General features: G+C 41.3%; 1 protein-coding gene across 2 annotated transcripts; it reads right to left on the reverse strand.

The window, feature by feature from the left end:
- Positions 1–1,512: 1,512 nt before the first annotated feature.
- slc45a4b (solute carrier family 45 member 4b) lies at positions 1,513–20,684 on the reverse strand. Of its 2 annotated transcripts, none has more exons than XM_049584093.1 (13): positions 20,547–20,684; positions 18,476–19,456; positions 12,603–12,791; positions 12,330–12,509; positions 10,437–11,110; positions 10,046–10,192; positions 7,829–8,077; positions 7,549–7,668; positions 7,250–7,349; positions 7,023–7,103; positions 6,751–6,881; positions 5,762–5,830; positions 1,513–4,793 (listed from the first exon to the last, which is right to left on the reverse strand). In XM_049584093.1, the coding sequence occupies exons 2-13, from the start codon at positions 18,690–18,692 to the stop codon at positions 4,494–4,496; spliced, it is 2,457 nt and encodes an 818-aa protein (XP_049440050.1). In that variant the 5' UTR covers positions 18,693–19,456; positions 20,547–20,684; the 3' UTR covers positions 1,513–4,493. The 2 variants fall into 2 exon arrangements, with proteins under 2 accessions (XP_049440050.1, XP_049440049.1); XM_049584092.1 differs by having other exon boundaries at positions 10,046–10,195.
- Positions 20,685–21,127: the final 443 nt, after the last annotated feature.

Raw genomic sequence — 21,127 nt, forward strand, 5'->3', positions numbered from 1 at the left:
TTTATAACATCAACTGAGTCTCATCATGAGTTTGCAGAAAGGATTATTTTTCTAGTAATAAAGGGACAGCTCACCTCAACATCAAACATACATATTTTTACTTTTACCTGTAGTCCTATTCAGTATTCTAGAGTGTTTTGGTGTGAGTTGCCAAGTGTTAAAGATATCGGCTGTAAAGATGTCGGCCTTCTCTCCAGTGTAATGTCTCTTTCCAGAAATCATAACTCGGTTACTCAAGATAACACACAGACTTTGCAGTGAGCAGTTTCATGTAGAAATTATTTTCTTTCTACCAATCTACATCCACCAACTGTATCTCTGCTGAAGAAGAAGGAAGCGTGCGTCTACTGCTAGCTCCCCTAGCACCACAGCCGAGGAAGATACCATTTGAATTTTCATCTGGTGTTGTCACAAGCACGAGCCTCTTGTCCGTGAGTAGATGCACGCTCCCTTCTGCACAGCGATACAATTAGCAGGTGTACTTCGGTTGTCAAGTGAATTTGTGACAAATTACATATTCCTATTTAATGTAGTTGTTGCCGTTGAGGATTCTTTAATAGCATTGTACATCTGGAAACTTTTTTTCAGATCAGCAGCAGTTGTGAACGTCTTGGATTTGTATCTTTAGTGGACTGTAAGCACATCTGGTTCACTATCTCATGAACTAAAGATGTGAGTACTCTGTTTTCTGTCTCTGCAACACATAGATGCAGCTGCTTGTGAACTAACCAGAAATGTGGCTACCTTCATTTCTTTCGAGTAATTTGGGATGGCACACAGCGAGGGGCTGCAGGGTTGGAATTGAACCTGCACCACTGCAAAGGACTCAGCCTACATGGTGTGCACACTCTACCTGTTGAGCTAGACGTCGCCCCCAAACCTTTATTTCTTAATGCCAAGTCTGTCTGTAGCACTTCTAACTGAATACTACAATTCACACTCCCTACTGAACTCAGTTTCCTGTTGCGTATTGTTTTAATTGTGATGTAGTTTCATCTCCTTTTTTCCTTTTACAATTAGGGCTGCCACTAACGATTATTTTCATTGTCGACTAATCTGTTGATTATTTTTTCGATTAGTCGACTAATCATTTCATCGAAAAATGTGTTAAAATGTTGAAAATGTCGGTCAAACCCCAAAATTACGTCATCTAATGTCTTGTTTCATACTCATGCCAAAGGGTTTTAGTTCACTGTCACGGGAGAGTGTGTAAAGCTGCCAATATCTGAACGTAAGAAGCTGCAGTAAGAATATTTTGGGGTACTTTTATAGTACTTTTCTATGAAAAATGACTCAAACCGATTAGTCGACTACTAAAATAGTTACCGATGATTTTAATAGTCGATTAGTCATCAATTAGTCGACTAATTGTGGCAGCCCTATTTACAATAACTAAACATTCATAAAAGTATATACAGACGAGAGCTAACGAACAGTACACATAGAAATAAAGTGTGAGAGACTGTCGTAAAAAACACAGACACAAGTGAAGGTGCATTATAGTCCTTTTTTTTTTTTTTTCAAATAACTGGTACAAAAATACCTTGATTACATTGTACAAAAGTCTGTGCAGCAGCAAAAAGAACCCAAAATCACTTAAAAAACAAAACTATTTCAATAAGTCTGTTCCGAGACTCTTATTCAGTACAGTAGTTTTGCACTAAATACGGAGTGTCTCCTCCAGTGTGAGATGGAAACATCTCTGAAACATGTTAACCAGCTGAAGTGAAATTACATACTGAACTGACACCAAGTTAATGTGAAAGGAATGGAAGTGGTGGAGAGACCAGGAGGCTTTGGTTCACCTGCCTGTTTCCTCTGATAAAACTGTACAAAAGAAAATTTAAATGTGTCCATGAAGGAATGTTCCTGTTCTACGTTGATTCAGAGGGACTCATCTTTACACAAAAGCTGAAGATTTAGTATCTCACATTGCTTAGAAAACATAACCAACAGCACACACCCCATGTCACACACACACAAGCAGAGTCTGCGTTATTATTCACAGGGAAATTAGTGATTAAGTATGTCATTTTGTTTTAATTCTCTCAACACTTCCCCTTCAATATATGGTGAAAAAAAACAAACGAACTAAGGATTGTCCTTTTGTAGTGCTTGTAAAACAGCCTGTGTAAACCTGGAGGCTGTAAAGGCTCATTAATACTCAACGTTAGGTACACATACACACACGGACGGGACTTTCTGTCCGTACTTTGTGTTCACATTGTTCATGTTTCTGCACGTTCGGTGGAAGCTTGTGGATGGGGACAAAGCAGAGCAGTGCCACCTAAAATTGTGGGTGTGGTGTAGCAAGACACAGGACACAACAAAGACCACAACAGACCACTGCCGTCTACCATGCCACCTCCATTAAAGGCTAAATTATTGCGACCTCCCCCACCATCTTCATGTTTGCTGTAAGAAACTTCTGACTTTGCCCCCTGGTGGATGTATTTATGTCAACATAAGGGACACATGGAAGAATAATGGCAGTAATTGTCAAAAATGAATGTGTCTATTTTCATACATAAAGGGATTATAAATGGGCCCTAAGTTCTTGGTGACAGCGATCACACCATAGAGGACATTTTTCTGTTATCACAGGCAAAGTGATGAAAGCTAGCAGGAAACAAGGTCCCAACAGAGGCTGTTGGCATCACCCATAAACGAGTAAAGACGTTTCTTAAGGGCTCAATGATATTAGAGATCTTGCTTCAGTCAGACTGTAAAATTCACGCTGTGAAACCAAAAATCTGTGCAATATTTTCACTATTTTCACTCATGCTACCTCTGAGTACAACAAGGAGGAAAGTGAACCAAGAAGATCCTGTGCTTTTTCTTTAAGGTTCATTTGGTAAAAACAGCCCAGCCAAGGCAATTTCACGTTTGCATAGATCAGCTGTTAGCCTTGCATTTAGGTCCTCTCACCCATTCAATATGCAGCATTATGGGCTTCTGAAGCAGTTTTAGACCATGTGACATTAAACCTACCTAATTAAAAAACATACTGCACTGATTACGCTGCTCTGGGTATTTAATCTAACTCATGTTTAAGAGTTATGAGGTTCTGCTGAAGATGAGCCTTCAGAGAGGAGAGACTGGGCCTGCCAACAGAAACAGCAATCCCTTTGAGACAGCGCATATCTATTCTTTTTTTGATTGACTGGATATGTACCACGATGAACAGGTTTCCAATTTCCAATGTATGTGGAATGTTATTTTCAAAAACGTCTTTTAAATTCAGTAGAAAGCAAAACAAATGCCACCTCCAAAACAAATCACACTGAAACCCAAAAAACACTTGAGGTCAAATTGGAGAGGCCATGACACTATTATTTAAGGTATAAATTCACACAAAAAAAATCCTTGTTGAGACAGACTTAATAATTTAAATAAAAATCAGTGTAGATAACAGATCAGTGGTGCCAAAAATACATCATCACAGCTGCTGGTGAAATTACTTAACTATATGTTATGTTTCATGTGTGTCATGGCATGAAAGGAGAATATCGCATTCAGAATTTTAGTATGTTTTTGTACAGGCGTGAAAACTTGCCATGTAACAGATTTCAACAGTGTAAATGTGAATAAAAAAGTGTTTGATGTTAAACTGTTTTGTTAAGTCTGCAGCAAATGTGGAAGGCTTTACCTGTAGTTTGGAAACGTCCTGGCATTTATAAAACTTAGGTGTTCTATTAACAGACTGGAGCTAATCATACATCAGTAGTCAGTCTACATGTAAAGCAGAGGTACACACTTTTACAGCACTATGATTGTCCATTCAGCGTTAAGGAGCAGCTTCTGTGAAGTTAAATATCCACTGACGTTATTCTGCAGCATCGGTGTGACAGTACTGTTCAGGAGTGAGACGGAAAGTGCTCTGTGTGCTTCCCATTTGTGTTTTCACAGTAAAGGCTTACGTTTGTTTCAGTAGTCTTAGTTTCAACAGTCATGTGGCTCTTAGGGCCCTATCTTACACCTGGTACACAGGGCAGCGCAACTGTCATTGCTTTTTTCAGACTGATGCAGTTGTCCTTTTCCCAGGGCCCTGTTTAAACTATCTATAGCACATGGTCTAAAGTGCAGGGCCCAAGTGCATTTAGGGCACGTTCAACAACTTTTGCTTGTTAAATGACAACTGTGTCACTCTGAAACTAAAATGAGGGTCCACTGAGCTGTGCACCACTTTACACAGACTGTAAGCTCGAACCCTGAGTGTTTTAATGGCGTACTTCTATCCATCTAACCATGCAAACATTTATTCGTTTTAAGGTTGAGGTAGTAATAAGTCAAGCATAGCAGCCCAACACTGAGGTTGTTTGGTCTTTTCAGTCCTTTACTCCAAGAAGATAATCTAACTTAATCTTTCCCACCCAAACTTCTGTAGACCCAAGTCAGCTTTAGGACATATTTTCTCTCTTTCATCATCTCTCCTTCTTCAGAAAGGCACAGACATTTGGTACCATCCCCACATGCCGTGGCTTGTGCGACGTTCAGGCAACAGAGTGATTCTCTGTCTTCTTCAAACTATCTCTGTCCATGAGGTTCAGCAGAGCCAGCCTCTGGTCACTGGTCCTTCCTCCATTTGGGTTTAAAATTCCAGGTAAACCCACCAAACCCTGCTCCTGCTCTGAGCTGCTGGGCTCCATATCAGGATAAATGACGAGGAAACAGGCAGTAAGGAAGCCGAGGAAGGCGCCCCCAGAGGCCACTGCAGGAATGACGCGCACACTGCCAACTGCATCTACAACAGCTCCAAGGGCCGATGCAACCAAAATCTGGCTGATATAGACCTGGAGGTTAAACGAGACAGAATGATTCAACATCACAGTATACACTGTAACAACACTCACGTTTTCCATAGATTCCCATCACCACCCCTAGAGTAGAAAGCTGGATCACTTTAAGTCCCCCTCCACTCAAAAATGTGTTTTTCTTATGTTTATGTTTCCTAAAATATCTGACCTTCACTATACTGACTTGTATCTGTGCTAAGGCACAAGAGGGGTGTTTTCACATACCTCCACTGAGTGTCTGTGCACTTCCCTAAAATCTAAAATTCTCCGAGCAAATTAGATTAGATAGGTCACTTATACGAAAGCCAATCTCTGTCTAATAGACTTCGACACAACATTGCAAAGAATCTGAAACCTCCAGCAAAGAGCAGACTTGTCAGTACAGCGAGCAGAGTTAGCATAAGCATAGTGAAAGTTTTGACAGTAAACATGGCAGACTGTGCGGCCTTTAGATGTAAACCAGACTCTGGAGCTTCCTTCTACTATCTACCAAAAACTCCATCATAGCAGATATTATTGTATGTTTCACAACCAGTAACGCTGTGTCAGCCAGAGCCAGTTAGCCTACAAGCTAACAAACAACATTAACAAATAAATGATGCTAACGTTGTACTTATCATTCTGACACATCTGCTAGTCACCAATTTTGGTGCATAACGAGTCCTAGTCTGGGTCTGACTGAGGCTAAAACATATATAGCTGAATGTCTCTAATGTTTCCTCTAATGCTAACTCTAGCTATTGTCATGTGCACTGCTCTTTCACCTGTCTACCTAGTGCAAGCAGTGCTGGAGAAAGTGTAAAGCAGAAAGCAGAAAGAAAAACCTACAGCAAGCAAGCGTTTTTTTTTTACTATTATGTGGGAAAACCATCTGAAACTAAATATGCATCAGCATATTTTACTATAAAATGTGGAGGGGGACTTTGAGTTTGGAACTGATGGGAAAAAATAGTATGAGTGCTCACCTGGCAGGATAAGATAGCGCAGTCAATACCAAAACCTCTTCTTGTGTTTGCTGGACTGTGGTGAATGTACTGAGCAGAGGAACAACAGAGGAGAGACTGTCACTTCAGCTGCATATTTCAAAGATTGTCACTGTGTAGGGTTTTCATGACCTAGTGTTTTAGGCTTTTAGGATAACGTTAAACAGCATCATGACGTTGACTAAGCTTACACCATCCTTCAATGCTTTGGGGCAGACCTTAAAAGAGTACTACACCTGCAAAATTACTCTCTGGATATCAATTACTCACCGCCTGTTACCTTGAATTCATGAAGAAAACTATTTTCTCGCATGCCTCCATTGTGAATGGAGAATCAAAACAAGGCGAACATGTTACATGAATTGAAGCAATCAGGGTACACATTTAACAACAGCAAAAGTACATCAAAACATCTGTTAGAAACACTCACAAAACTCCTGCAGTATAACTCAACTCTCATTTATCCAGTCTTTTGCGCAGTACTTTGCAAACACATGCATTTTTTCTAAAACCTTCTGCTATCTTACGCCCTGAGTATGCCTGAGCACGCATGAGCTCTACTTGATGCTACCTGGCCGTGCATCAGACTGTGTACTGGCATGTTTTAATTCCTAATGTGTTTGGGAAGTACAAACGACTAGATAAATGGGACTTGGATTATAATGCATGAGTTGTGTGAGAGTTTGTTAACTGATGTTTTGTTTTGCTGTTAAATGTGGACTGTGTTTACTTAAATTCATGAAGACTTTTTGTCTTTTTTGGATTCTTTGTTCACTGTGGAGGCATTTTGTTAACTGCAAAGCTCCGACTGATTTGCCAATGCTATATGATACTCAGAAACTCTAAAATATGGATGCTTTTTGTTTGTACGTGACGTGACGTGTGTGAAGTACATGCTCCATCTCATGTTTTAATGTGTGGGGACACAATGTGTGCATGGATGTGTGTGTACTGTCAGTTTGTGTACGTACCTCTTTGATTTCATGGTACTGCCCGAGTAATGCATAGGGACAGTAGGAGATACTCATGGAGATGATGCCCATGCTACTGATCATCACCATGGCAACATAAACATTAGGAAAGATCGCCATGACAGCAGTTCCTAAGGTTAAAAAGATGAAAGCTGTTTCAATTCATTACATTTAACTTCATTCTGTGCAGCTATTAGAATACACAACAGCTCCCAAATCCACTGTACTTCACTTTATTATTGTCAGCAGTTAGTTTTATTGTGGCAGCTGACCTAATGAGAATCCCAGAGTTCCAACAATGTAGATGATCTTAATGCTCAGATCAAAATTATCCAGGTACTTCTGAAGGATTGCTGCGTAGAGACAGAAAGACACAGAGAGAGAAATATCAATTAATGAAGATAGTATAGGTATCACTGACCACTTGTTTCGTATGTAAATACAGCAGTAAGAAGATTTAAATTAAAATCTAAACATCAAAACAGTGTCTGTGTTTTACCAGAGCAGACAGCAGCAGTGGCAGCATAGACCACCAGGCCCCAGCAGCCCATCTGTACTCCTCTGTGATAGTTCAGTAGCTCTGTGGAATTAGCTGGTGCCTGAAAAAAGCAGAATCATTTCAGTAATGAAATCGTATACACTTGACTTGACAACTCACTCCGTTACGTTTATGTGTTTCATGCATCATGACTTTGTGAAGCGTGCTGGGTTTATTCATCTGTACTCCTCTACTGTGTGGTCTTAGCAAAACTGACGGTGTGTGAAGGTGAAGGTGTGTTTGTGTGCACGTGTGTGTACCGTGGGGTCTCCATCGTAGATGACTTGCCCCATGAAATCGGTGTAAAACACAGCTTCAGCTATAATGGAGAACCATGTGAGGAGGTGACACACACACAGTCTCCACAGCTGCTTCGGCATCTATTAAGGACAGGAAAGAAACAAGGAATTAAGACTAGCAGGTGAACATGAAGAAGGAGGAATACCACAAAAAAATCTGGTTGATAAATCTGCAAAAATGTTGTAAATGTGATCAGAGAAAAAATACATCAATATCAAAGACATTTGTAATTTATTTCACCTTCAACATGGATAACCAGAGCAGTCGAACAGTTGTACCCTTGTCTGGTCCTCCTTCACTGCTGGAGCCCTCAGATGACAGACTGCTAGCTGACAGCTGCAACTCCCGCCTGTCTGCACACCGCTGGAGTTCACTCAGATCATTCAGGCTGCGGGATGTGGTGATTGGCTGAGGGCTTGATGGCGCTGTCCTTCGCAGTCGATGGCGCTGTGATCCCACTCGTCCGTAGTAGGAGAAGGTGAAGGAGGGCTGAAGAGAAATAAGACTAACATAAGCTTTTTAACATTTGCACAATCAGTACAGCGCCCGTTTGGCTGTTCGGAGCGGGCCGATTGCTTGGTCTGTTGTATTGCTGCTTTCAGCTTTCCTTAGTCACTCATACAAACAACTTTAACCTCAGCAGTATGCTTCCTTGGGTCCTGACTTCTGAGTAGGGTTGCAGCGGTATGGTGGTTTCAAGGTATACCGGGATATGAAAATTGACGGTTATCATACAGTGAACATTTGCTTATCCCGGTACTAATATAAAAAGTCAACTGGATGGAAAATCTAACCTCTAATTTAGTTATTGGGAGACTTTTACACATACTTCCATTAAAATATGGTATCAAGTTTAAATTCTTGTGATAAAAGCTTTGTTCAAATTTTCATCCCTTTAAGGGTAATAACAGGTAGTAATAATAATAATTCTGTAATACTGTGAAACCGGGATATTTTCTGAGACAGTTATGGTGCCGTGTACATCTCATACTGTTGCAGCTTCACTCCTGAGCAATACCTTGCATTCATGTAGTGGCTAAACAATCTTTAAAATGAGTTCTCTGCTGGGTAAATTCTTGTGAACACCCCCTTAAGTTGGAACAAGAACTCAGGAAGCGAAAATTTGGGTCAAATTTTTGCCAAGTTGACGTCATATTATGCAGAGACATGGTGAATCAATATTTTAAAGGAATATTTTAGTTGTTTTAGGGGATGTACTGGTGCAGCAACAAGTCAGGGACAAAATCACTTTGCAGCATGAAAGTTCAAACTGTTATCAATGTGTTGTTCAAATGCTCTGATACATAAAATACAACACGTCTTCTTTGTAGTGTCCATGTTGTTTCCATATTATGACTTACAGCTCATTAATAAACCAAAGTCAGAAGAACAACTCCCCAACTCTGGAAATGGGACCATCTGAGGAGCATATCAAAGCAGCAATACACCTGGGCCCAAAACAGCAGATCTATTATGATGTTTAGACAACAAAAATACTGAATCAATAATGTACAAAGGGCCTCAAATCACTTGAAAAATATGCAACTCAGCAGTATATCACTTACTGTGTACTTCCACTTCAGAGGTTAACATTGTGCGCCTACTACTACATTTACCTGACAGAGACATGCTGCTTGTTATGTTGCAGATCCAGATTTTACTCACAAGATATAATGTTGAAAATATGATGCATCATTATTCATCTAACTATCCAGCATTACATCAGAACTGAAAGCTCCACCTTATTCAGACGTTAAGTACATTTAGGTACATTGTGCTGATAATGCTTCTCTGCCACTCTTCACTTCAAGTAAAATATGAATGCAGGACTTTTACTGTGCAGTTAATGGATTAACCTCAGAAAAAAAAAGTTTTGACTAATTCTACCACTGCAGATAACCTACTAACATTCCCAGTAAAAGGAAGGATGAACAGTGAAGCCAGATGACTTTGGCCTGGGGCCCCCAAACCACTACATAAGCCCCTGAAAAACACACCCGACGTGGATACTTGTGGTCAGAAACACAGGTGAAATACACTTAGCAGAGGTAATAATTTCCAAAAGGCGCACCACCACCATGTTTATACAGTAGAGCACAGATTTAATGAGGTATTTTGCTGGAGGGAATGTTACTAGTGTTGTAAGTTAGTATGGCAAAGAAAACCACACCCGTGTCGTGGCAACTCAAGGTTAGAAACACAAGTGAAATACACTCAGACATGCTCGACCCTGCAGAGCCCTGAAACCCAGCCCCCCTCTGCTAGACGGAGCCCTGAGCACTGTTCACTTGTTTATTTAAAGTTTATTAATATCAAAATAGTTATGTGTCCAAAGTGTGCCAAATTCTACACTGCACGTCCTTGGGCCCCGAGAAATACACCCGCCAAACACACACACATATGCGAATGTTTGTGACTATTACAGAAAGTAATTCAAAATGGTAACTGCAATTGTACCTGTCTGTAGAAGGTGTGTGGGTATGGCCGTGATGAAACGGAGGTGTTGGAGAGGCGGTTTGGCGGCTTAGTTGAGGAGTGGCCTTTCACTGCATTGGAGTGGTCAGAAGAGGACAAACCTGCACTGACACCATTGGCAGCCTTGACCTGCTGAGACAGGAGAGAGAGACACAGACAGATGTATTAAAGACACAAAAGGAAACTGAAGACATGAGACTACATATGTGAAACACAGTACAGAGGTTTTCTGTCTCTGAAGACTTCCTAATGTTGCCTATTGAAAACTAGGTTTAAAAAAAAAAAAATCACATATCAAATAACTTGTTGATGTTGACAGTTGACATTTGTTCCCAACACAAATAACATGTGCCACCGCAGCAGCTAATTTCACCTGTGTTTTCAGATGTGAGTCCTTTGAACTGATCTGGAGAGAAGGAGGGCCGTTTGTTGGACCCCTGAACTCAGGCCAGGCTGGATATATCGGCTCTAAGATCCCCATCCCATCATTTAGGGCGCGTGCTCCACCAGAAGGAGATGACGAGCCAATATTGTGGTCTAATGGCTTGAACATATCTTCTAGCTCTCCCTGCGTCTCTGGTAGAAAGTGATGCACCTCTGGCAGGAAAAGTTGCGAGTCCGGATCGAGGTCAGAATCCAACTCGATCGTAGCATCTGGCATGGCTAGGACTGAATCGCTTTTACTCCGCACTCGCTCCACAGCAAGGAAGTCCAGTTCCCCGTCCTCAGGATCTGATTGGTTGTCCTCTCGGGACGGGGCTTGAGCAGAGGCATCTTCCTCTGCGATCACATCAAGTAAAAGTTGCGAGTGGCCGACGGGCCTGAGAGACAGCTGGCAGTTAGACTCCCCACTTCCTGTGACTTTAAGCTGGCTGGATGGCGCGAAAGGTTGCTCAGGGATACTGAACATGTGCAGTGTGACAGAGATGATGAAGACGATGCCTGCGAACAGGAAGAGGACCTGTTCCTGTGATTTGAATGCTTGGCCCAGAGCTGTGCCAGTCCAGTCTAGACCACCCAGCATGTAGCCCACTGCTCCACCGAGTCCTGGAGAGACAGGTATGGACACAAATACACAGGTCCGTTATTGTGCAAAGTAGGTATGTGACAATACCAGAAATTTAGTGGTTGAAAATACCAGTGGAATTCCATTATTTTTGATATCAACAAAACAATAAATCCCATGTACTCAAACCCAAAGTACATGTCATGTCTATGTGGGTTTATGAGATTTTGGGGGGTGAGGAAACAGATATTAATATAGAGCCTACAGTGAATTAACATATTTCTCCTCCACTGTGTTGCTGTTCAGTGCTTGTACATGTAAGATGTGACAGTTGTTTTTTGTGGGAGGCCATTTGTCCGGCCAAATCCACTGGGATTGGATGGCTGGATAAAAAGTGACAGTGATGAGTGCAGCGTTCAAAAGTTGAACATTTTTCAACTCTAGGCAACTGTTAAAAAATAAAAATAAAAATTCAAACACGCAGCGCTCTTGCAGAATAGATGCACAGCACCTCGTCACACTGCTGCCTGAGTAGCATAGTGTAAATACGCAGCTCTCCCACTGCAAAGAATTAACAGAACATGCTGGCCTCAGGAAAAATGCTTTTCTTTTCAACATGTGGAGGCGGAGCTGTCGCTGCAGGTGCACTTTTTGCCGTCTTACATGTGTTGTTGTTTTTCTTCCTTTGGCATTTAACCACAGACTACAACAGTTGTCGCCTCGTCAGGTCTGGAAAGATTAAATCCCCGGTACCTACAGTACTGTTTTCAGAATTTTGGCACAGACTTGGTACCAAAGTATCAGTTGTAAAGTATCATTGTGTGAGAGAGTCTGGCATTGAGATAGTCTATAGTGAGGATGTGGAGGCCTGAGAGGAAAATCAAACCTGGAAAGAAGTCCTTTTTCTAGAGGGGAGCGATGCAGCGGATTTTTTTTACTGAATACAAATATTAAATGAGTCAATTCCTTTAATTTAAGTTGAACTCAACTTAATTGTTGGTACACTATTATGTCTGCTTGTATGGTATAGTAAAAGGTTTGTTTCTGTCTGCATATGATATGGTAAATACAGCCTGAGCAAATAACCCCTACATCCCATAAATTCCAGTTAATTCCCATGGAAAGTTTCCTCCTTGAATATTCCAAGAATTTTGCAACACTAGTTTTGACATATATGCGTGCACTACATACACAACTATTTTTTAATAGCTAATATTTATACAGGTTCATGTGGAGGGTCTGTGTCTGTGCATGTCTTACCAGCAGAGAAGGCATGAATATTCAGGGCCATATCTTGCTCTTCAGTATCGGCAACATCAAGAAGGTAAGCTCTGATTGGTCCCTCAGAGGCATCAGCACAGAAGTCCAACACCACCACGCCTACTACAGTGAGGACGATGCCAATCGGCTGGCTGCTGGGACTATCACCAACGGAGAGGCCTGACAGAACACCACGAGGTATATACACAGAGGGGCCAAACATTAACTATTATAATTTGTAAGTGGTGATCTCCTTTGAAACCTTCTACTCACCTATTAACGATCCATTTAGGAACAACGCCACTCCCAGCAGCACACCTACACACAGGGCCAGAATGAACGGTCTTCTCCGGCCCCACCGCAGAGTACATCGGTCACTGGCTGAGCCAATCACAGGTGTGAAGAGGAGACCCAGGATAGGACTGAGGAACCAGGTTAAACTGTAATATTGCTCAGGAAGACCTAAAAACACACACACACACAAACAAAATGTTAGATTCAAGACAAAGAAACCTGTTACGAGCCAGATTCATTTCTTACTCTCACCCCCATCCCTCATTTTTCTAGTGCCCCTCGCAACAGAGTTACAAGTTTAGTGGTTGAAGTCTTCCCCTGTAAATGAGACAACCCTTTAAGACCCTGATACATCATCATCACTTCACTGACGCCGTTTCAAATATGGCAAAAAATGGTATTATCACAATATATATGTTTTTTTTATCTAATGGAGATAGAAAAGCAAAGAGGCTCGTGATTTGTTCACAACTTGAGTTTCATGCTGTCAATCAATCATCAAATTGAAAAGAACACTGCGTCATTACAAGACTGCTAGCATTGCTCTATAGGCTACAGTAGCAACCCCTGCTCCTACCCTGCCAGTCTGCACTAATATCCGCGGTAACAAATGCAGCGACGTGCTGCATAAACATGCATAAATCAGCAAAATTAATGTAACGTCAGCTGGAGAGCTAATTAGCTACCAAGACATCAGCATGCTGCCAGTGTTTTTTTTGTTGTTCTTGTTGTAAAGAAAAAGCCCATAATATATTAACACAACATTAAACTAAGACTAGTACTACTACGATGGTTATTGTAGTTTTTAAATCTTTAATAATTATTAATTATTTCATTATTAATAATAATTTCAACCACTCAGTTTGGAGTGTGTGTCTGAAAAACCTCCGTTGGGAGGGCCACAAAGCTGTGACACTTTGCCCTACAACTCTATCCCAACACAGCCTGCCTCTAGATGTTCTGTTTGATAATATGCTAACTGGCTAACTAGTGTCTTGAATCTGTCCTGCTGGTCTTCCAGGTTCCCTTTTTCAATGACAAATACAGGCTACCACCGCTCTCCAGGAAATGACTGGTGAGTTATTTCCTCTCACGCAGGTGCAGTACGTACGTGCTGGTTTGCTGTTGGCTATAGTCTTTGCGGTGGGTTCGAGTTCGAACTTTCTGGCTGACACACAGGCGATGTGAGACGATGCAAAATTCATTGCCACTAATTTTTTGATGTTGGTTTGGTGTGTCTGGGCCTTAAGTGGTAGGGGCAAAGAGTGTGTTAGGATTGAGTCACAGTATACTTTAGTTGGACTAGATGAAACCATATTTTTTTAAATTTTAGTCAGGACTTAAAATGTCATAGTGCTTTAACTTGCATACTGTGCCTCTATCTTATCACATCTGATCACAAGGTTAAATAAGCTGCATCATTAAAGCAGCATATTGTATATTGCTGAATTGTCTGTGCTTTCACAATATTATAGCCCTGGAGACTCGCCAGTATTTCTGAAACAATGACAGTTAAACAGAATAAAAGACATAGGAGGACATTTAATGACAATGCAAACAGAAAAACTGAGGGAAATGTGTTACATGCAGAAACGTTTTAACACTTCACTAGTGATTTTGTTCTGGCATAAAAGCTTTGCTGCATCAAATGTACCTTTGCCTTGCATGTTCATTTTGCACCCGAAGCACCATCTTTCTGCTAAGGCCAGAAACATGGTCTTCTTACACTTGTCTTTTTACCTTCTGTTGTGATGTTGAGATCTGTGAAACTTCTTCATTGAGTTTAACTTGATTGTTGTCTTTAAGGGCTTAAAAAAATCTTCATGCTGTGTCCTGCCATCTTGGTACAAATCTCATCAATAAGCCAACCCATTCATACGTTTGTCATGCAGGGACTTGCAGGAATAACAAAAACAGTAGATGTCTTGGTAGAGAAGTAGCTTTAAAAAGTTTTCACTAAAAAAACAGGTGAAAGTTTTCCTTTGTTTATTTGAAAAAGCATAGCACATGACAGCTCTTGCATACCAATACATGGCTGAAGAACCACTAGTGCTCCTTTACCAACAGCTTTTAGGATGGCAGGAACAGATCAGATAACAAGGGGGCCTGTTACAACAACACAACGCAGCACAGAAATATACACCAACCTGCCAGGAAAGTGTGAAATCACCTCCAGTTGGCCAACATAAGATAGAGCAAGACTTCAGCATGCACTGCAATCAGGAAATGCCCACCCTTTTATTGCAGCTATTTTAATGCCAACATGGTTTGACAATTTTAAGTGAACCAATTTGGACCAAATGCATGTGAAATTTATGAGAGACTCAGACAATACACCATCAGCTGTGAGTTAGATTAAAAAAACAACTGTCTCCGCTGGATGACAATATTCTGATTTTCCACCCCTTATAAAGTAGTGGTTTCAGCATAAAAAAATCTGATGGACTCAGACCCAGTCAGCTGGCTGGGTGAGCAGGCTGGTTCTCACGGGAACAACATGTTACCCATGGTGCCTTGCTCTGCTCCTGTCTTCCCTCTCCCTTAAGTCAACAAAACAGCAGATAACTTCCTTGCAGTAGGAAAAACATTGCTCTCTGACTGTCTTTCCCATTGCCGCTCATCCTCTCTCCTGTCAATGGGCCGACAGCAAGACTTGGAAGCAGTTTTTTTATGAGTGGGCCTCCGTTTTGTTTGTCTCATGCATGTGGATGAGGATGCACGTGCAAGCACATCAGGTGTGTGACGGTATACACACTCAAGCCAAGTCTATCCAATTGTTTAATGAGAACAAAAATGAATTCAGTGCGCTTGTTAACCCTCAAGAACAAACACACAATGCAATTCATTGAGCAACACTGAGTGGCCGCACAACTTTTATTTGTTTAGAGAAAAACTCTGCAGGGCACCTTTAAGTCAAACCATGACACACTCACTATGTAGATTTGTGCTGAAGGAAGGCTTTGTTAAACATACATCCTTCCAAACAAGCATACCTGGTATTAACATGTGTCTTGGCTGATGTGACCAGAAGTGGACAAGCTTATCTGTTCATACCTGGCACTGGAATGCATCTCCACAAGCATCTCAAGTGACCCATTGTTATTGGGTCTCACTTCCCACTCTATATCCTTTCACATTCATTCACCATCATAGGAGACTACTGCTGTGGACAGAGAGAGAACGCCCGCACACACACACCCTCACAGGGCTAACTTCAAGCATCCCACAGCTAACATTACCTAGCAGTTTTAAATGGTATGAGTCAAGCTGTTTTGGAGTCTGTGCAAGTTTTCCTATGACTGTTCAACAGCTGCTGATGCTGTGTTAGCTCATGCTAACTGGGTAGACGTTTTAACCCTTTGCTGGGAAGAGAGAGTCTCTGGAGACGGTCCTTAAGTGCTGTGTTTGCAGCTACGGAAAGCAGGGAGTAGGATACGCAAGGATGTCAGCTGAGTAGGTGGTCCTTCAGTGGAGCCAAGAACGCATTAGCGTACACACTGCTGAAAACATATACAGCCAAGACTACCTCTGAATGTGGTCTGAGCTATCAGATCCCAAGATGCATTGAGGTTGCATTGGATGCATCCACACCTGTACTTAAAGCTGTCCATGTGTAATCCGGTCTCCCAGGACGCATGTTAGGACCAGGTGTAAACAAGCCCTTTGTGTGTATTTACAGAGTTGACTATAGCAAAGTAAATCCTATCAAAACACTGCTGGTGTTTCAACTGTTCAAACTAGTAGTGCTTCCTCAGGCTTAACATGTTAATGTTTCTGAATGTGGTGTTGCCAGAAACTGCTACAACACCGCATGTAAAGAGCAATGACGCAAAGAAACAGCTACTATTTTCTTAGCTGGTTTTGTTTTGGATGTACATACCTCTCCTTTTAAAGTAATCCACTCAGAAAAGATTCATCCCAAACAATAAGTGTGACAGGTTCTGTTCATCTACTTCATAGCACTCACTCTGAAGGTCTGGCTTTGGGCTTTATGCTATGAAAAAAAGTACTCTGTAAATCAAACTACAAATTTAACTGCCTCGATGCATGCAGAGATTATTGGTACAATAACCAAGCAAAACTGGTGGCCTAAAAAATGCTTACAAAAACATCCTGAACAGGGTTTGCTTGAAAGATAACACAATCTTTCTTACAATATTGTGAATAGAGAGGAAAACAGAGGGACTAAAATGTGCTGTGTTAGACATTCTTGTCATACCTTGCCAGGGGAAAATGCCTTTGTTCCATTTCTGCTATGGTGGCAAACCTGACATCTAACTGCATAGCCCCTGGTTGGCTACTGCTGGGCAGACAGGTTACATGATACAGCGGCACAGCTAGGGAAATCAGTCAGTCTGGCTAATGAAACAACAGCCTGATTCCCCAGTGTTGGTGCTGTTACCTGACAACTGTTACAGCTGGGATTTAGACTGATGAGCATCTCTTTTTGGAATCACTGCGCTGTGCTTCAACACAAACCAAACCCAAATATTCTTCTATATATAAAAAGAGGAACAGCACTCACAGCTGAATCTGGGCTAGCAGTCAGTGTGGGTCTTTCCTGACACTAGCCAGGGGAACACTGTCACAAATATATCACAAGAAGCCTGCAGGGTAAACAGAGCATGCTACACACTTCACCCAGTGCAAACACCAGCTTTGAAACATCATATGGCTACACTGATAGTATTATAACTCTACCAACGTGAACCTTCAGTGAGAGGGATCTAATAACTCTGCTACCTCTGAATTAACAGAAGAATGCATATTTAGACAGTCATGTATGCTTATCAGCGGCACTAACTCTTCTCTTATTTACAAGTTGTTCTGCTAATGTCTCTGTCCCACACTTAGCACAGTTGTATTCTGTCAAAGATTGAAGGGCTGCACTGTCACGGAATATTTATTGCAACCACAGTTTTGTCTTCAAACATTTAAATGAACATGATTGACTGCGACATTAGTATTTAAAATGCATGCTCCGCTCATAAACACTGTTTTCATTTGGCTACATTCTGGGATGGTAATTTAATTTCTAGTTAGCCTTTATCTTGATCAGAACAGGGATAAAAGGGATCTTCAACATTTTTCAGGCCAAGGACACCTTAGCACAAAGACAGACAGAGCAGGGACCACCTACTACACATTTGTATAAAACTGGGTTGCACTTGAGATTATTCTGAGTATTTTCAAGTCTTCTTTCTTTTGCGTTTGCCTGTAGCTGCTAAGTCAGCAACAGGTGTAGCATGGTTAGGTGCACTAGCCTCACCCTCTGCACTTTTGCTGTGGCTCACAAGAACGTCTGTACTCTCACTGCAAATTGGCTAATATGTAACTTAAGCAATAACTAGCTCACCTCGCTGTTAGCCAAAGACAGGTGCCGCACAGTCATTTAGTGTTAGCTAGCCCACATGATTGTGCAAAGACTCATGGGTAACAGTTCACCTTTCATCAGTGATGTGTACTGTAAATGAAATGTTAAAAAGATGCACTGTGAAAAAGGACAAGTCTTATTTTGATGCAAAGATTTGTACAGTAGCAGAAATGTAGTATAGCATGGAAGTGAAAGCAGTGCTCTGCTTACTGTGAAAGTGCAGTAGAGATATTTGTCCCTAAAGTCAATGAATAATCATCTTAATACTGATCAAAATAATCATTGTTATCATTTTGGCCATAATCGTGCAGCCCTATCACAGTGTGATGGTTAAACTTAGTTTGTGGAAATTCCAGGGCTGCCACTAATGCTGAATTTTTAGATGTAGACGTCTACAACAAGGTGATATTACTACAACATTCAACATAGAGAAGCGTGTGTCTGTCTGTGTCTACATGACCGTATTGCGTCTCCTTACCTATCTGCAGCAGCACTGGCGTCACCAGAGCTGTCTCCATGGCGTAGCAGAACTCACGTCCAAACATCACTGCCCCGTGCATTACCCAGCGATGTAGAGGGATCTGCATACCTCTGCCTTCTTCCTCCACCTCCTTCTCACTCTCTTCCGCATCTTCCTTGGGTTTAATCTTCTCCGGAAGGCCAGAAGGCTCCCTCTCCTCTGCCATTCCTTCCATTACAGTCTTGTAATTGGTTTGTTACGCTGAATGGTTGGTTTATATCAGTGTGTACTACCTATTGCTACTATTTTCTATGTGTGAGCAAAACTATATTATGCTATTATAATATGCTAACAAAACATGTAATGCCCATGGTTTTCATCTTGATCACTTACTGTGAAACAGAAGCCAAAGATATCCAGAATAATTGATCAGAGAGCATCTCTGCTGGTCAACGCCTTCTGGGTTCAGAGTCAAAGAATTGCAAATAATTGAGTTGGAGGCTGGAATCATCGTTATAAAGAGGTTAATGTGTCCAAAAAATTGATGCGGTAAAAACAAATTCCATACATTTTATCCCATGGCCATCATGCTGATAAGTCACCAGTTGCACAGTTCAGGAGCTCAGTGGGAGAGCGACGGTGTTCCTCTCTTGGAAATTCACAATTCAGGAAAAAAGGCAGAGAAGTTGTGCGTAGCTCCAGAGGTATGGGGAGGAGCAGGGGCAGAAGAGGTGGGAGAAGGGGAGTGGCGATACGTGTGTGGTGAGTTCCAGTAGCTGGGTTTGTGGTGAGTTGTGGGATAGGTCTGTGAATGTGTTTGCTGTGGCTGGTTAGTGTGTGCCGGAGATTGTGTGCTTGTAGAAGGATTGTGTAATATCAGAATGTGGCTCAGCAGAAGTCTTTGTCTGTGCGTGTGTGTATATAAGTGCACTTCCTGGCAAGTCAGGGTCATAGCATGTGGAAACTTCTTGGCATAGACCCACAGAGTGCTATAGCAACCTGCAGAAAAACACACACTGGTTAGACAGTAAGTTAAAGCTCTAAAATAGTACGAAGAGAGGGATTTGTATTTATTCTCTATAGTTACTGACACATAAGACTAAAAGCACATTGGTCATGGCCATTTACCAGAGGGCTCTCATTCATAAAACTGTTTCAGGTCAGTTGGGAGACGAAATAAAAATTCTCTTGGCTTAATAAAAATGCTGCAATGCCCCAATGAAGTGCACAAGCAATAAATTTAAACTCACCATACAACTTATGCTGTTAAACCCAACTAAAGTTGTGTAATAAGTTTATAGATGGAACAGACATAATTTTGCAGACTGAAGGAGAAAAGGATGAAGCAATTTTGCCACACCTTATGACCCGGCTATTAAAAATTCATCTGAGCTATGAACAAAAGCCACATTAAGAAATCAACCCTTGTTACAACACCTGAGATGTTGCATAATTTTATAACGTTAAAAAAAGGTAGCTTACATGTGATTTAGGGAACATAGTTAACCTCACTCTTCTCTTGGCTTGACTCAGTCACTTTTACGCTGTGTTAGATATTTTAATTACAGGTTAAGATACATATTAGTTAATGTTTAAACAAAATAAACCAAGCGTAAAAACGCGCCCCACAGATAAGAGATGAATTTTATGCCGTGATGACTTCAGAGTGACACAGTAACCTGCTCCTGACCAGTCTACACACGTCTCTAACAGCCACTAATGTACAGATGAAAATGTGTTTGATTCATATATGTATGGTGGGTGTTTTTAACCAGTATAGACATGTTTAGCTCGGGGGCATCTCCCTTTAGAGTAACGCTGATTTACCTGAGCCACCTGACCACCTCCTCTACAGTCTACGTCATTAATAACGAGGCATTATCAGTCATTTTTAGCGTGTGAGGATGGTGCACACGGTGACACACGAACACCTGACTATGGACACATTAGCATAGGTTTGACTTGCGGCTAATGTTAACCGTTAACCGTTACCTCAGCGAGCTAATAAATTACAGTTTGGCAGCTAACGTTAGCAAGTTACGACAGCGGGAGCCAGTTACATTAATAAAGACAGAAAGATGTATCATACCTGAGATGTTACCCCGCTGAGGTTAAGTAGTCCCGCGTTATGCCAAATTTTCGATAACGTGACAGTAAAACTCCAGGTTTGGGTTAGCAGCCTGGCTAACTGTGTGACCATCTGCTTCACTGCACTCATCAATCTCATTGGTTTCCACAGTAACAAAGCGGGGCGTGGTCGTTAGGGGGACGCGTATGACGTCATCGGGATATTCACCTACGGTGGGCGGGGAATGACAATAATAAGAGTTCACTTAATTAGCAACAGTGATGAAATACAACTAATAATAATTATAATAATAATTCAAATAATAATGTATTAATGTAATAATTTGATAACTGAGATAATAGAACATTAGTTTTATTTTATTTTATTTTATTTTATTTCAAAAGTTCATCCCTCAAATATAAAACTAAGACGTATGTGACTGGTTTTATATTTCAGTAACACGGAAGAACCAGTAAACAGAACTCCCTTTGCACAGCCAGTCTCAAGGTCAAATACATTTGACACCAAAACACTCAATCACCCCCATTCAGGAAAGAAATATGACATCATCATCAGACACTACAAGGAGAAAAAACATGGAT

This window comes from Epinephelus fuscoguttatus, linkage group LG8, assembly GCF_011397635.1.
Source record: "Epinephelus fuscoguttatus linkage group LG8, E.fuscoguttatus.final_Chr_v1".
In the NCBI taxonomy this organism is placed as follows: Eukaryota; Metazoa; Chordata; class Actinopteri; order Perciformes; family Serranidae; genus Epinephelus; species Epinephelus fuscoguttatus.

Excerpts from the sequence above, each read along its gene's own strand:
- slc45a4b (XM_049584092.1), bottom strand. The coding sequence starts at position 18,692 with ATGGAAGGAATGGCAGAGGAGAGGGAGCCTTCTGGCCTTCCGGAGAAG. Across the intron at positions 12,792-18,475 it reads GCCAGTGCTGCTGCAGATAG|GTCTTCCTGAGCAATATTAC; the intron begins GTAAGGAGACGC and ends GTGTGTTTTTAG. Across the intron at positions 4,794-5,761 it reads GCGCTATCTTATCCTGCCAG|GTCTATATCAGCCAGATTTT; the intron begins GTGAGCACTCAT and ends TTTAACCTCCAG.